The sequence below is a fragment of the Pristis pectinata genome, chromosome 5 (assembly GCF_009764475.1).
Source record: "Pristis pectinata isolate sPriPec2 chromosome 5, sPriPec2.1.pri, whole genome shotgun sequence".
In the NCBI taxonomy this organism is placed as follows: domain Eukaryota; kingdom Metazoa; phylum Chordata; class Chondrichthyes; order Rhinopristiformes; family Pristidae; genus Pristis; species Pristis pectinata.
The window spans coordinates 3,313,269-3,330,599 of NC_067409.1; the positions used below are offsets into that span (position 1 = coordinate 3,313,269).

General features: G+C 49.4%; 1 protein-coding gene across 1 annotated transcript in view; it reads left to right on the plus strand.

Moving 5' to 3' along the window:
- The window catches only part of LOC127570412 (NFX1-type zinc finger-containing protein 1-like), a 28,627-nt gene extending 21,201 nt beyond the window's left edge, over positions 1-7,426 (plus strand). The window contains exons 12-13 of the mRNA XM_052015970.1: positions 2,676-2,771; positions 6,038-7,426. Coding sequence (XP_051871930.1) covers positions 2,676-2,771; positions 6,038-6,670 — 729 coding nt within the window. The 3' untranslated portion in view covers positions 6,671-7,426. The remainder of the gene's footprint in view (positions 1-2,675; positions 2,772-6,037) is intronic.
- The last annotated feature ends 9,905 nt before the right edge of the window (positions 7,427-17,331 follow it).

The window sequence follows — 17,331 nt, forward strand, 5'->3', positions numbered from 1 at the left end:
CCTGTAGGGTGTTGGAGAGGTGAGCAGGTGTGGGGGGGGGTGGGGGGGCCATGGAAGGATGGGCAGTGCACTGTGGGAGGAACCTTTTCAACTTACTGATGTTTACATTATTTCCCCAATATAAACTGGGACCCCCTTAGTGCAAGAGGTTTAGACGGGGCAGAATTTGTTTGGTGCATCCAGAAGTGTTTCTTAAATCAATATGTCGATAGTCCAACGAGAGGAGGGGCCGTGTTGGACCTGGTGTTGGGTAACGAGCCTGGCCAGGTGACCGACCTTTCAGTGGGAGAACAGTGAGGGGACAGTGACCACAAGCTTTAACATAGCTATAGATAAGGATAAGTCTGGACCTAGGGAGAATTAATTGGGAACGGCTGTTTTTGGGCAAGTACACATCGGACATGTGGAGGGTGTTTCAAGACCAACTGCACAAAGTACAGGACAGGGATGTTCCAGTAAGAAGGAAGGACAAGGCTGGCAGGGGAAGAGAACCTTGGATGTCGAGAGAGGTGGTGAATTTAGTCAAGAAGAAAAAGGAAAAGTGTAAAGCTTAGGAAGCTGAGATCAAACAGCGCCCTTGGGGATTGTAAAGAAGCCAGAAAGGAACTCAGGAAGGGAACTAGGAGAGCCAGGATGGGCCATGACAAGTCCTTGGCAAGTAGGATTAAAGAGAATCCCAAGGCATTCTATCCATACATCAAGCAAGAGGATAACTAGAGAGAGGGTAGGACCACTCAAGGATAAAGGAGGGAACGTGTGCTTGGAAGCGGTGGATGAGCTGCCTGGGGTGGTGGTGGAGGCAGATACCATAGGGGTGTTCAAGCAGCTCTTAGATAGGCACATGGATGTGAGGGAAATGGTAGGACACGGACATTGTGCAGGCAGAAGGGATTAGTTTGGCTGGGCATTTTATTACTGATGTAATTGGTTCAGCACAACATTGTGGGCCGAAGGTCCTGTTCCTGTGCTGCACTGTTCTATGTTCCATGAAGTTTTTAAGTCCAGACAACCTACACAATCGGGCATGCAGAAGTCCCCAAACTCCGAGGAGCAGCTGCCTAGTCTAGTCTCTGGGATCTTCCTGTGCACGAATGGGAATTTGGGAATTTGAGACTGTTTCATTTATACGATTGGTGGGTTTGTGGATGAGACGAAAGTTGGTGGTGGTGTGGATAGGGAGGAAGGTTGTCTAAGGGTACAGCAGAACACAGCTCAGGAGGAAAGTTGGGCGGAGTGTTGGCAGGTGGAATTTAATCCCAACTCGTGCAAGGTGATGGATTTTGGGAAGCCAAATAGGGATGGGATATATACTATAAATATTGGGCACTAAGGAATATTAATGAACAGGCAGACCTGGGGGTCCAAGTCCATAGTTCCCTGAAGGTGGCCACACAGATCGATGGGGTGACGACATGGTGGGGTCACGTCCATAGGTTGGGGCATTGAATAGAAGAGTTGGGAATTGCAACTTTACAAAACACAGGTTAGACCACACTTGGGGTACTGTGTACAGTTCTGGTCACCACACTGCAGGAAAGATGTGGTTGCACTGGAGAGAGTGCATAGGAGATTCATGAGGATGTTGCCTGGATTAGAGGGCTTTAGTTATGGGGAGAGACTGGAGAGGCTGTGCTTGTTGTCCTTGGAGTGAGGGGGAGACCTGATAGAAGTTTCAATAGTCCATGGCACACTTCCCTGGTAGAAGTATAAAAAAATTATAAGTAGCATAGATAGGGGAGATTATCAGAATCTATTTCCAGTGGTATCAAGAACAAAGGGCATAGGATTCAGGTGGGAGGAAGGAGTTTTAAAGGGGATCTGAAGAGTAATATTTTTTACACAGAGAGTGGTCAATATCTGGAACTCACTGCCAGGGGAAGGGGTGGAATCGGATACAGTCACTGTGTTTAAAAGGCATTGAGACAGGCAGTCAAATGGGCAATAGAAGGGTACGGTCCTAATGTAGGCAAATGGATCAGTGTAGATGGACAAAACGGTCAGCATGGACCAGTTGGGCCGAAGGGCCTGTTTCCGTGCTGTATGACTTTATGACCGATCGGGTCTGGGTGGGTGAGAACCTTTACATTGCCCACGTACATTGTTTTGGCCTTTATCCCAGACCCCATTTGTGTGTTTGATTGAAAGAACTGGAGACAACCTATGGAACTCAGACACCATCGTCCTTGACCAGGAAGCAGCACCCACCAGCTCCTGGAGGCCTCAGCAGAGGGGCAGACAGGCGGCTTGGGTGGAACCCCCCCCCCCCCCCCGGCGCCCCACTGCCGGGACCTGTGAATGGCCACCTTGGCCAGGCCCAGGGGTGGACAGGCGTGGAGGTCCCCCCCCCCCCACAACCGACCGGCCCACCCCCCCCCCCACCTCCCCCCTTGGCACCAGGTGCCCGAAGATCAGGAGCGCGGGGGCTGAAGTGCAGCCAGAATGAGAGGAGCAGCCCCTTCAGATGCTCGTATTGCATGGCACGGCACTGCTCTCTGCAAGGCCTTCCACCCCAGCTCCGCGATGTAGAGGGTGAGGAATCCCACGGTTTGGGGCTGCCTACCAGCTTGATCAGAAGTTCTCTCAAACTTCCTGACCACTAATTATGAGCAGGAACTATCTCCTGACCCTGTGAACTGTTTGGTATTAAATCTCGCTGTCTGCTGAACGCTTCCCAGCACCGAATGCGGCCTGAGATCTCCCAGCTGATGGTGCCCATGTTCTACCCCAGTCTCAGAGACCACCGGTCCGTGACCCACTACAAGGATGTCAGGGTAAGTGGAGACGTTATTCTTCATGGGTTTGTACACCAGAGGGTTCGCTTTTTGAGCCCGTACTGATTGAAGTAATCAGTTAATTCCCTCTCTGAAAGTTCTTGGACACCTCTGAGTGTGTTGGTGCTCCCTCAGCGCACTGCCCTGTGACACAAGAACACGGAAGTAGGAGGAGGCCACTCGGGCCCTCGAACCTGCCCCGCCATTCAATCTGATCACGGCTGATCTATACTGGCCTCAACTCCTCTGTACCAGTTCCCCTCAACTCTCAGTACCTCGATCTTTCAAATATTTATCCATCTCTGCTTTAAGTATTTCTAATAAATCAGCTTCTACCACCCTTCTGAGGCAGAGAATTCCAGACATTCTGAGAAATGCAGGTTTGATTGTAACATTTAAGAGAGGTTTGGATAGGTACATTAATGGGAGGGGTTCGGGAGGGATATGGTCTGGGTGAAGCTGGATTGGACTAGCTGAAGATCAGGTTGGCATGGACCAGATGGGCTAAAGGGCCGGTTTCTGTGCTGTAGTGCTCTGTGACTCTAAAAAGGAATTTCTACCCACCTCAGTTTTAAATGTCTGGCCCCTTATTTTGTAGTTATGTCCCCTTGTTCGTGACTCTCCCACTTGTGGAAACATCCCACCATCTACCCTGTCAAGCCCTGCTCAGGATCTTGTGTGTTTGAATATGGTCACCCCTCATTCCTCTAAACTCCAAGGAGTACAGACCCAAATTGTCCAGCCTCTGAGGTTGAGAGGGTTGAGAGTTCCCAGGAGTGAACATCTCCAATAGCCTGTCCTGGTCCAACCACTTAGACGCCATGGCTGAGAAAGCTCACCAGCGCCTCGACTTCTTCAGGAGGCTAAAGAAATTCGGTTTGTCCCCTTTGACTCTCACCAACTTTTATCGACGCACCATAGAAAGCATCTGATCTGGATGCATCACGGCTTGGTACGGCAACTGCTCTGCCCGGGTCCACTAGAACCTGCAGAGAGTTGTGGACACAGCCCAACATGTCACAGAAGCCAGCCTCCCCTCCATGGACTCTGTCTACACTTCTGGCTGCCTCAATAAAGCAGCCAGCATAATCAAAGACCCCACCCACCCCAGACGTTCTCTTGTCAACCCCCCTCCCATTAGGCAGAAGATACAAAAGCCTGAAAGCACGTACCACCAGGCTCAAGGACAGCTTCTATCCCACTGTTATAAGACTATTGAACGGTTCCCTAGTACGATAAGATGGACTCTTGACCTCTCAATCTACCTGATTATGACCTTGCACCTTATTGTCTGCCTGCACTGCACTTGCTCTGTAACCGTAACGCTTTATTCTGCATTCTGTTATTGTTTTCCCTTGTACTACCTCAATGCACTGTGTAATGAATTGATCTGTCTGAACGGTAGGCAAAAGTTTTTCACTGTACCTCGGTATAAGTGACAATAATAAACGAATTTACCAATTTCCTCATTCCAAAATGTGTGACCTCACACTTCCCCACGTTAAACTCCACTTGCCAGCATTTTGCCCACTCACTCATTCTATCTGTGCCCCATTGCAGGATCACAGTTTCCTTGTCACAACATGCCCTTCCACCTACTTTTGTATCATCGCCAAACTTGCAAACCTAACATACAGTTCGCTCCAGGTCATTAATGTAAATAGTGAACAATTCTGGGCCAAGAACCGATCCCTGTGTAACTCCACTAACTACCTCCCAGTCTGAAGCGGACCCATTTATTCTGACTCTGTTTTCCATGAGACAGCTAGTTTCCAATCCATTCTAACACACTTCCTCTGATAGCACATTCCTCCACTGACCTGTCTCTTTACCCAGTCCCCCTACATACCATTATAATTGCCCTTATTTACACTGGGTATGGACCTCTGGTCTTCATCCTAAGAGCCTCTGTCATATTGTGGTCACTATTCCCTGGAGGATCTTTTACCACAAGATCCATTTCCTCATTCCGTAAAACTGATCTACAATAGCTCGTTCCCTGGCTCCGCGATGCACAGCTCTAAAAGCAATCCCACTAACTCTTCCATGATATCTTTTGCCAGTTTCGTTCATCCAATCGATATGTAGATTAAACTCTCCCATGATAACTGCAGATCCCTCCAGACATACCCTGGATAGATCCCCATTTATGGTCTGCCCTATTATGAGGTCACATTTTGGGGGTTTATAGATAATTCCTTACCTACCCCTCCTCCCATTTTAAAATCAAAGTCCATGTGGGCACAGGTGCAATGAAAAACCTACTTGCAGCAGCATCACAGGCACACAGCATCAGATAAGCAGCATTCACAAGAAAAACATAAATTAAACACAAATTTTACAAGAAAGAACACAATTAGAACAAAAAAAAAGGTCCATTTTAGTCCAAAATGGTCATAGTGTTGCCATACTGGGGTAGTGATTAGGGTTGCACTGGTCGGTTCAAGAACCGAATGGTTGAAGGGAAGTAGCTGTTCCTGAACCTCATGGTGTGGGGACTTCAAGCTTCTGTACCTGCTGCCCGATGGGAGCTGCGAGAAGATGGCACGGCCCGGATGGTGGGGATCTTTGATGATGGATGTTGCCTTCTTGAGGCAGCGCCTCCTGTAGGTACTACTGATGGTGGGGAGGGATGTGCCCGTGATGTATTGGGCAGAGTCTCCCTGCATTATTCTACCCTCATTCCCATTAACTCCCCCCAGATTATACCACTCATCTACACATTACTGGAATTGATTTATTATTGTCACATGTACCAAGGTACAGTGAAAAACTTTGTTTTGCCTGCCATCCATTTCATTACACAGTGCATTGAGGTAGTACAAGGGAAAACAATAACAGAATGCAGAATAAAGTGTTACAGTTACAGAGAAAGTGCAGTGCAAGCAGACAATAAGGTGCAAGATCATAACGAGGTAGATTGTGAGGTCAAGAGTCCATCTTATCGTACGAGGGGACCGTTCAATAGTCTTATAACAGTGGGACTGAAGCTGTCCTTGAGCCTGGTGGTACATGCTTTCAGGCTTTTGTATCTCCTGCCCGATGGGAGGGGGGAGAAGAGAGAATGTCCGGGGTGGGTGTGGTCTTTGAGTATGTTAGGAGCAGCAAGAAGTGTAGACAGAGTCTGTGGAGGGGAGGCTGGACAGGGTCACGTGCAGGCAGGTTTAGTTTAATTCGGCATCGTGTTCAGCCAACAGGGAAACAGGCCCTTCGGCCCAACTCACCCGTACTGTTCCATGTATGTCTCTGCTCTCTCCCTCCCACAGGGAATGGTGAACAACGTCTTCTTCCTACAGCACCAGGAGAGCGAGGCTCGCGGCCTGGACTCTGGGGGGCACGTCAATGAGCATGAAGCCCGCCTGCTGGTGGGACTGTCCCGTCACCTCCTGGGACAGGGCTACTCGCCTGGCCAGCTCACCCTCCTGTCCCCCTATGCTGCTCAGCTGCAGAGGATCCGGGCGCTGGCCGTCGGCCTCCGGCTGAGGGTCATGGCCGTCGATGACTTCCAGGGGCAGGAGAGCGACATCGTGCTGCTGTCGCTGGTGCGCAGCAACCGGGACGGGCAGGTGGGCTTCCTGCGGGACAGGAACCGCCTGTGCGTGGCCCTGTCCCGGGCCAGGGTGGGCTTCTACTGTGTGGGCGACCTGCAGAACCTGCGCCGTGGCCTGCAGGGGGCGGCGTGGGACGGGTTCCTGCAGCTGCTGAGGGACAGGGGGCTGACGGGGGAGGCGCTGCCCCTGGTCTGCCCCAGGCACCCACGGGGGTGCGTCCTGGTCAGGGCGCCCCAGGACTTCCCGCGGCCTCAGGGCTGCGGGTGCAGCGAGGGGCGCCCGTGCAGGGGGACATTCACCCGGCAATGCGAGCACGCCAGCTGCAGCAGAGAATGCGACCAGCCCTGAGCTTGATGGACCAGTGCAAGTACCTGGTTCCCTGAAAGCACCATCACAGGTAGACAGGGTGGTGAAGGGGGCGTTTGGCACACTGGCCTTCCTCGGTCAGGGCATTGAGTGGGGACATTACGCTGCAGTTGTGCAAGAGATCGGTGAGGCTGCACTTGGAATATTGTGCTCAGTTTTGGTCCCCCTGCTGTGGGAAAGATGCCATTAAGCTGGAAAGAGTGCAGAGGAGATTTACGAGGATGTTGCCGGGACTCAAGGTGCTGAGTTATGGAGAGAGGTTGAGCAGGCTGGGACTTCTTTTCATTGGAGCGTAGGAGAATGAGGGGTGATCTTATAGTGGTGTGTAAAACCATGAGGGGCATAGACAGGGTGAAAGCGTGCAGTCTTTCTCCAAGGGTTGGGGAATCAAGAACTAGAGGGCACAGGTTTAAGGTGAGAGGGGAGGGATTTAATAGGAACCAGAGGGTGTTCAATATATGGAACGAGCTGCCAGAGGAAGTGGTTGAGGCAGGTACATTAACAACATTTAAATGTTACTTGGACAGGTACATGGATAGGAAAGGTTTAGAGGGACATGGGCCAAACACAGGCAAATGGGACTGGCTTGGGTATCTTGGTCGGCATGGACCAGTTGGGCCAAAGGGCCTGTTTCTGTGCTGTGTGACTCTGTGTGGCCAGGGGGTCCCGAGCAGGCCTCGGCCCCTCCGGCTGCCCGAGTGCGGGACCCGTGTCCGCTGGCATGGTCGCGATGGCAACGCCATCCACTGGCACCTCGTTGAAGGGGGGAGGGTGGGGTGGGGGGGTGGGAATGGGGGAACGGACGAGCCACGGCACCGGGTGAGGGTGGCCCACAGGAGCTGGAGGCCCTGGAGTGGGCCCTGGCCAGCTGAGACCTGGGGATCGGAGGAAGGCCCCACCCCCCCTCACTGGGCCTGGGGCTCCCGGAGGTGTCCCGCCTGCCCCAGCAGCTCGGGAACCCTGTCCAAGCTGCAGCAGGCTGTCCCGAGGGGGTGACCTGGACTACCCCGTCCCAGACTGGTGGGGCCCCCCCCAGGGAGAGTGAAGCACTGGGGTTAAGGCTGTGACTACCTACCCTTCCTACACCCCTCATGACTTTATAAACCTCTGTAAGGTCACCCCTCTGCCTCCTTCACTCCAGGGAAAACACTCCCCGCCTTTCCTTTTAACCCAACTGAGTAACATCCTCGTAAATTTTTTTTATTGCTGCCTGTCTATCAGGGGAGAGGCTATCATGGTAGAGAAATGGAGGGCTGTGTAGGAGGGAAGGGTTAGATAGAAATTAGAGCAGGGTAAAATGTCGGCCCAACATTGTGGGCCGAAGGGCCTGTACTGTGCTGGAGTGTTCTCTGTTCTATATATATGTTCTCTCCGGTCTCTGGGAACTGTTGCCTTTCTGGGATCTTGCTCTGCACTGCAGATGCTGTGCTTTCAAAATGTGCAACCCTCTCCTCTCGGGAGACTCCATAACACGTCTGGTCTCCTGTACTGGAGCGCGGAGCTGTGCCTTGGTTAATTCCCGCTCCTGCAGAGCCTCCCTCTGTCAACAGCGGGTAACCCCATCCCCAGTGTTGTTGGGGAGTTTGGTCAGTTTGTGGATGCTCATTCATAGTAGAAATAGTCTGCTTTGTTTTTCCAAATACAGTATACAATTAGTAGACGTTTTATATTCATCCTAACTTCATTTCGATACTCTCTGACAATGTGTCCATGCCACTTATTTTTCTGCCTTCAACAATGTACCTGTGAAGTGTTTGAGAGTCTGCTCACAGGGCCCAGTCCCTCAGTGGGGGCTGGAGCCTAGACTGTGGTCTTTCCCCCACAAGAACCTTTGCGTTGGTCTCACCAAGGTCCCTCAACACCCCCGTGGATCGAACTGGCCACTGAGGATACACAATGCCGACATCTCCTCATCGTGAAGCAATCCGGGCGAAGAGCAAAACACTGCAGGTTGCTGGAATAAAAGTTCCTGAAACAAAATCCGAAAGTGCTGGAAACACTCAGCAGGTCAGGCAGCATCTGTGTAGAAAGGAGGAAAATAAAGAGTTATTGTTTTGGGTTGAAGACAGTTCTGCTACTGATCGATGGCACCCAGGAGGATTGGTGTCACGAACCAGCAACAAAAGAAACACACTGAGCATGATTCAGTGTTAAAAACTATTTTATTAATTACTACTTATGATAATACGTAAAATAAAAGTAAAAATGTTAGTATGTTAGAATTCAAAAATATTAAACCTTGAACGTTAACTCCAAAACTAAACTCTTTGTGTGTGTGTGTGAGACAAAGTCCCAAACCCCAAGTTCAGGAATAGTTCTTAAAGTTCAGTTCCGCAAGCCATAAGGTGAAACATGAGCAAGGGCTTCTTCAACAACCACCGTTGTCTGAAGATAAGACGTAGACGTAGAGAAACATAGAGAGAGTAAATACGAAATCCAAATGTTCCACGGTGGAACCCAAACGACACTTCAGTGTTTACTCGGTAGTGACTTCCTCACCCCGAAAAGCATCCGAATCGTGGTCGTCCACACACAAATACCTGTTTCCTTCTACAGGTCGGCAACAAAGTGAACTCCACCGGATTACTTCCAACTTCCATACATGGATTTCAGTGGCAGACACAGTTATTGTTTCTCATCCATCGATAGAGAAAACTAGCAGGCTGGTGTCTCTCTCCCTTCTCTCTCTCTCTCTCCTTCTTCTGCTTCTTCAACAACGTCATTACGTCCTTTATCTTCTATTGACGTAAGCACGCCCCACACACACACACTCTCTATCTAAAAGGGACATTCACTGAGTCCGTAACATTGGGAAGCACAAGGAGTTCTGGATTCTATCAGTACGCAATAAGTTCATGGTTGGACCACAACTTGCCTGTCTCTTGTTTTAAACTGGTCAGATGTGGGAGAGAACAGATTGGGTGGTGGTGTAATATTTGGGTCCCATGGCGCGGGTGCCTGGCGGTGGCCTTGTTTCCTGGTTGGTGGGTTCAGCTGTGCAGCAGTGGGCTTACTAACGGCCACAGCTAGTGGGTTGTGAAGACCCTACATTCCTCCCTCTACCATCAAAACCCAGACTCCGATCTGGCTCAGTTAATTGTTATATACACCAGGGTGCCATGAAATTCCTTGCTCGCATGATGCTCAAAGTAAACAATAGACAATAGACTATAGGAGCAGAAGTAGACCATTCGGCCCTTCGAGTCTGTACTGCCATTTTGAGATCATGGCTGATCCTCAACATCAATATCCTGTTCCTGCCTTGTCCCCATATCCCTTGATTCCCCTATCGATAAGAAACCTATCTAGCTCCTTCTTGAAAGTGCCCAGAGAATTGGCCTCCACTGCCCTCTGAGGCAGTGCATTCCACAAATTCACAACCCTCTGGGAGAAGAAGTTTTTCCTCCCCTCTGTCCTAAATGGCCTAGCCCTTATTCTTAAATCATGCCCCCTGGTCCTGGACTTCCCCAACATCTGGAACATATTTCCTGTCTCTATCTTGTCCAATCCCTTAATAATCCTGTATGTTTCAATCAGATCCCCTCTCAATCTTCTCAATTCCAGCGTGTACAATCCCAGTCTCTCCAACCTCTCAGCATAAGACAGTCCCGACATCCCCGGAATTAACCTCGTAAACTTACGCTGCACGCCCTCTATAGCCAGGATATCCTTCCTTAACCCTGGAGACCAAAACTGTACACAATACTCCAGGAGTGGTCTCACCAGGGCCCTGTACAAATGCAAAAGAATCTCTTTGCTTTTGTACTCAATTCCCCTTGTAATACAGGCCAACATTCCATTAGCCTTCATCACTGCCTGCTGCACTTGCTCATTCACTTTCAGTAACTGATAAACAAGGACTCCTAGATCCCTTTGTATTTCCCCCTTACCTAACTCCACACCATTCAGATAATAATCCGCCTTCCTGTTCCTGCTCCCAAAGTGGATAACCTCACACTTATCTACATTAAACTTCATCTGCCAAGTATCTGCCCACTTACCCAACCTATCCAAATCACCTTGAATTCTCCTAACTTCCTCTTCACGTCGCACTGCCACCCAACTTTGTATCATCAGCAAACTTGCTAATGTTATTCACAATGCCTTCATCTAAATCATCAACATAGATCGTAAACAGCTGCAGTCCCAGCACCGAGCCCTGTGGCACCCCACTAGTCACGGACTGCCATTCTGAGAAACATCCATTCACCCCTACCCTTTGTTTCCTATCCGCCAACCAGTTTTCTATCCGTGTTAATACCCGCCCCCCAATTCCATGAGCCCTAATTTTACCCACCAATCTCCTGTGCGGCACTTTATCAAATGCCTTCTGAAAGTCGAGGTATACAACATCCACTGAATCTCCCTCGTCTATTTTCCTGGTTACACCCTCAAAAAAACTCCAGTAGATTAGTCAAGCATGATTTGCCCTTAGTAAATCCATGTTGACTCGACCCAATCCTATCATTGCTATCCAAATATGCCGCTATTTCATCCTTAATAATGGACTCTAGCACCTTCCCCACCACAGATGTTAGGCTAACTGGACGATAGTTCCCCGTTTTCTCCCTCCCTCCTTTCTTAAAAAGTTGGATAACATTAGCCATTCTCCAATCCTCAGGAACTGACCCTGAATCTAAGGAACATCGGAAAATGATCACCAATGCATCCACAATTTCTAGAGCCACCTCCTCTAGTACCCTGGGATGCAGACCATCTGGACCTGGGGATTTGTCAGTCTTCAGCCCCATTAGTCTACCCATCACCATTTCTTTCCTAATGTCAATCCACTTCAGTTCCTCTGTCACCTTCTGCCTTTTGTCCATCCTTACCTCTGGGAGATTTCTTTTGTCTTCCCCGGTGAAGACAGATCCAAAGTACTTATTAAATTCGACTGCCATCTCCCTGTTTCCCGTAATAATTTCACCCGATTCGGTCTTCAAGGGCCCAACATTGTTCCTAACTAACTTCTTTCCCTTCACATACCTAAAAAAGCTTTTGCTATCCTCCTTAATATTCCTGGCTAGCTTGCCTTCGTACCTCATTTTTTCTTCCCGAATTACCTTTTTAGTTAAATTCTGCTGCACCTTAAAAATTTCCCAATCTTCAATCTTCCCACTCAGCTTGGCTCTGCCATACTTCTTCCTTTTTAACACAATGCTATCTCTGACTTCCTTTGTCAGCCACGGTGGCCCCTTTCCCCTCTTTGAGTCTTTCCTTCTCTGGGGAATAAACTGATCCTGCACCTTGTGCATTATTCCCAAGAATACCTGCCATTGCTCTTCCACTGACAATTCTGCTAGGATGCCCACCCAGTCAACTTTAGCCAGCTCCTCCCTCATGGCTCCATAGTCTCCTTTGTTCAACTGCAAAATTGACCCTTCTGATTTGCCCTTTTCCCTCTCCAATTGCAGATTAAAACTTATCATGTTATGGTCACTACCTCCCAATGGCTCCTTTACTTCGAGTTCTCTTATCAAATCCTGCTCATTACACAGCAGTAAATCCAGAATAGCCCTCTCCCTGGTCGGCTCTCGTACCAGCTGCTCCAAGAATGCATCCCGGAGGCACTCTATAAACTCCCTTTCCTGGGGTCCAGTACCAGCTTGATTTTCCCAGTCCACTTGCATATTGAAATCCCCCATAACTACTGTGACATTACCCTTGCCACATGCCAACATTAATTCACTATTCAGCTTGCACCCAATATCCATGCCACCGTTTGGAGGCCTGTAGCTAACACCCATTAGGGTCTTTTTGCCCTTACAGTTCCTCAGTTCTATCCACACTGACTCTACTTCTCCTGATTCAATGTGCCCCCTTGCAAGGGACTGAATCTCATTCCTCACCAACAGGGCCACCCCACCCCCTCTGCCCACCTTCCTGTCCTTACGATAGCATGTATACCCTTGAAAATTCATTTCCCAGGTCTGATCTCCCTGCAGCCATGTCTCCGTTATCCCAACAACATCATACTTACCCATTCGTATCTGAGCTTCAAGCTCGCCTACCTTATTCCTGACACTCCGTGCATTCAGATATAGGATCTTTAACCCATTTCTCCTCTCTCCATTCGTATTAATGTTCCGAAATTGTGTAGTTCCTACCTGTCCTCTACCGTCCATCTCGCTATCCTCTCTCTCATTCTGGATCCCGTCCCCCTGCAAATTTAGTTTAAACCCCCCCCCCCCCCCCGAGCAGCATTAGCAAACCTTCCTGCAAGAATGTCAGTACCCCTCCAGTTCAGGTGTAAACCGTCCCGTTGGAACAGATCCCATCTTCCCTGGAACAAATCCCAATTATCCATAAACCTGAAGCCCTCCCTCTCGCACCATCCCCTCAGCCACGTATTAATCTGCCTAATCTTCCTATTCCTCTCCTCACTCGCATGTGGCACAGGTAGCAATCCTGAGATTGTTACCCTGGATGTCCTGCCCCTCAACTTAGCACCTAACTCCCTGAACTCCTTACGCAGGACCTCCTCTCTTTTCCTGCCCACGTCGTTAGTCCCTACATGGATCACGACATCTGGGTTCACTCCCTTCCTCCTGAGAATAACCTGAACCCGATCTGAGATATCCCAGACCCTGGCACCAGGGAGGCAACAGACCATCCGGAATTCCCAATCATCCCCACAGAATATCCCATCTATCCCCCTGACTATAGAATCCCCTATCACTACCGCTCTTCCCCTTCTGAGTTGAGGGTCCACTCTCAGTGCCAGAGACCAGACCTCCACAACTAGTTCCTGGTAGGTCATCCCCACCAACAGTATCCAAAGCGGTATACCTATTATTGATGGGGACAGCCACAGGGGTGCTCTGCTCTCTCCGCCTGCTCCCCTTCCCTCTCCTGACAGTTACCCAGTTACTCTCCTCCTGTCTTATCGGTGTGTCTATCTCCCGATAACTCTTATCTATCTCTGCCTCCGCCTCCCGAATGATCCGTAGTTCGTCCAGCTGCTGCTCCAATTCCCTAACTCGGTCTGCTAGGAGCCGCAGCTGGACGCACCTATTGCAGGTGTGGTCATCAGGGACAACTGTGCTGACCCTGACCTCCCACATACCACATACGGAGCACATCACTGCTCTAACTGTCTCCCCCATATCCTGCTCCCAGATTAGTTACAACAAATCAAGAGTACCCACCAGACCTTACCTTATATCTCAGCAGCACGTACTCAGGCTTACCGGCTTCCTCTTAGCAAAGTCCCTGTGTGCCGAAGCCCCTTGTGCCAAAGCCCGACCACTCTGCTTCCCTCTCACTCCGCTGCCCGCTCCGACGCTGCCCGCTCTAGAGGCTGTTTGCCTTGTAAGAATAAACAGTGTAAGCATAAATACAGAAAAGTCAAAGTCAAGTTTATTGTCATGTGCACAAGTCCATGTGTGCACAGGTGCAATGAAAAACTTACTTGCAGCAGCATCACAGGCACAGAGCATCAGATAAGCAGCAATCACAAGGAAAACATAGATTAAACATAAATTATACACAATTTTTACAAGAAAGAACACATTAAGAACAAAAAAAAAGTCCATTTTAGCACAAAGTGATCAAAGTGGTCATAGTGTTGCTGTACTGAGGTAGTGATTAGGGTTGTGCCGGTTGGTTCAAGAACCGAATGGTCGAAGGGAAGTAGCTGTTCCTGAACCTGGTGGTGTGGGGACTTCAGGCTTCTGTACCTCCTGCCCGATGGGAGCTGCGAGAAGATGGCACGGCCCGGATGGTGGGGATCTTTGATGATGGATGTTGCCTTCTTGAGGCAGCACCTCCTGTAGATACTTCCGATGGTGGGGAGGGGTGTGCCCGTGATGTATTGGGCTGAGTCCACTCCTCTCTGCAGCTTCTTACGTTCCTGTGCATTCAAATTGCTGTCCCAGACCGTGATGCAACCAGTCAGGACACTTTCAACAGTAGAAGTTTGTTAGAGTGTTCAGTGACAAGCCGAACCTCCTTAACGTCCTAAGAAAGTAAAGATGCTGGCGCGCCTTCCCTGTGACTGCATCGATGTGCTGGGCCCAGGACAGGTCGTCCGATATGTTAACACCCAGGAATTGAAAGCTGATGACCCTCTACACCGCCGGTCCCCCAATGTAGAGTGGCGCATGTTTGCCCTCCTTCCCCTTCCTGAAGTCAACAATCAGATCTTTATTTCTGCTGACGTTGAGCGAGAGGTTGTTGTTGTGGCACCGCTCGACCAGGTGTCCTACCTCGCTCCTGTTAGCTGGCTCATCACCGCCTGTGACTCGTCCAACAACAGTAGTGTTGCTGGCAAATTTGAAGATGGCGTTGAATAAACACAGTGACGAGTGCCGAAGGATGGAATGGTGGAAAGTACAGCGGTGTAGACCCAAAGTAGTGCAAACAGAAATGCTAAAGTGACAGCAGAGGGGGTAGAGTTAGGAGTCTGAGAACATGGCAGCACCATCGGGAAGAGGATGTGAAAGAGGTCTTTGTACCATAGAACATAGAAAACCTACAGCACAGTTCAGGCCCTTCAGCTCACAAAGCTGTGCCGAACATGTCCCTACCCTAGAAATTACTAGGCTTACCCATAGCCCTCTATTTTTCTCAGCTCCATATACCAACCTAACAGTCTCTTAAAAGATCCTATCGTATCCGCCTCCACCACCGTTGCCGGCAGCCCATTCCCCACACTCACCACTCTCTGAGTAAAAAAAACTTACCCCTGACATCTCCTCTGTACCTACTCCCCAGCACCTTAACCCTATGTCCTCTTGTGGCCACCATTTCAGCCCTGGGGAAAAGCCTCTGACTATCTACCCGATCAATACCTCTCATCATCTTACACACCTCTATCAGGTCCCCCCTCATCCTCCGTCTCTCCAAGGAGAAAAGGCCGAGTTCCCTCAACCTGCTTTCATAAGGCATGCTCTGCATTCCAGGCAGCATCCTTGTAAATCTCCTCTGCACCCTCTCTATGGCTTCCACATCTTTCCTGTAGTGAGGTGACCAGAACTGAGCACAGTACTCCAAGTGGGGTCTGACCAGGGACTTATGTAGCTGCAACAATACCTCTCGGCTCCTAAATTCAATTCCCCGATTGATGAAGGACAATACACCATATGCCTTCTTAACCACAGTCAACCTGCGCAGCCGCTTTGAGCGTCCTATGGACTCGGACCCCAAGATCCCTCTGATCCTCCACACTGCCAAGAGTCCTACCATTAATACTATATTCCGCCATCATATTTGACCTACCAAAATGAACCACTTCACACTTATCTGGGTTGAACTGCATCTGCGACTTCTCAGCCCAGCTTTGCATCCTATCTATGTCCCTCTGTAATCTCTGACAGCCCTCCAAACTATCCACAACACCCCCAACCTTCGTGTCATCTGCAAACTTACTAACCCACCCCTCCACTTCCTCATCCAGGTCATTTATAAAAATTACAAAGGTCACAAAAATCACCAGCTCAATATGTTGTGAAATGATCTGTGTGGATGGCATGCAAAACAAAGTTTTTCTCTGTACAGTGGGACATGTGATAAGTTACCTTATCTAACTGTGCTGCAATCTTCAGGGCTCCTTAGACTTGTACACCAAGGTTGGTCAATACTTCCTAGAATGCTATGACTCACAGCATACGTATGTCCTACTGTTATTGGTCCTAAAGTGCATCACCTTGCACTTATCAGGATTAAACTCCACCTGATCAATAACATCCTTATTATCAATAACACTGCCATCGGGCAGGAGGTACAGAAGCCTGAAGTCCCCACACCACCAGGTTCAGGAACAGCTACTTCTCTTCAACCATTCGGTTCTTGAACCAACCTGCACAACCCTAATCACTACCACTTTAGCAACACTATGACCACTTTGATCACTTTGCACTAAAATGGACTTCTCTTTGTTCAAATTGTGTTCCTTCTTGTAAAAATCGTGTAGAATTTATGTTTAATTTATGTTTTTCTCGTGACTGCTGCTTGTCTGATGCTGTGTGCCTGTGATGTTGCTGCAAGTAAGTTTTTCACTGCACCTGTGCACACATGGACTTGTGCACATGACAATAAACTCCACTTTGACTTTGAATTTTCGTGTCATATCCGAATTTTGCACACTGTGTGCAGTTCTCAAGTCAAGTCGAGTTTTTTGTTACCTGCACAAGTCCATGTATGCACACGTGTACGAAAAACTTACATTGAAAATTGAATTCTCCCACTTTAGGTAATCCCCACCCCCCTTCCCCACAACTCCCCCCTCCCCCCCAACCCTGCTTCTTCACCTCTTCCCTTTCCTAGCCTTTTCTCCCCTCTCTCTCCTTACCCTTGACCCATCCTCCAGTGGATCTGCTCTCCCCTCCTCCCCCGCACCTGCCCATCACTAGCTCTTACCTGCATCTACCTATCACCACCCTGTGCACACCCCACCTCCCCTCTTCTGTTCACCTATCACTGCTCTCCTTTCTCTCCCATATATTGGGCTTCCCCTTTTCCTATCTTGTCCGGAAGAAGGGCCCTGACCCGAAACGTTGACTGTCTGCTTTTCTCCACGGATGCTGCCTGGCCTGCTGAGTTCCTCCTGCATCATCGTGTTTATCATCGAGTTACTTGTCATGTGCACAAGTGCGGTGAGGTACAGCTACAATGAAAAACTTGCTTGCAGCAGCATCACAGGC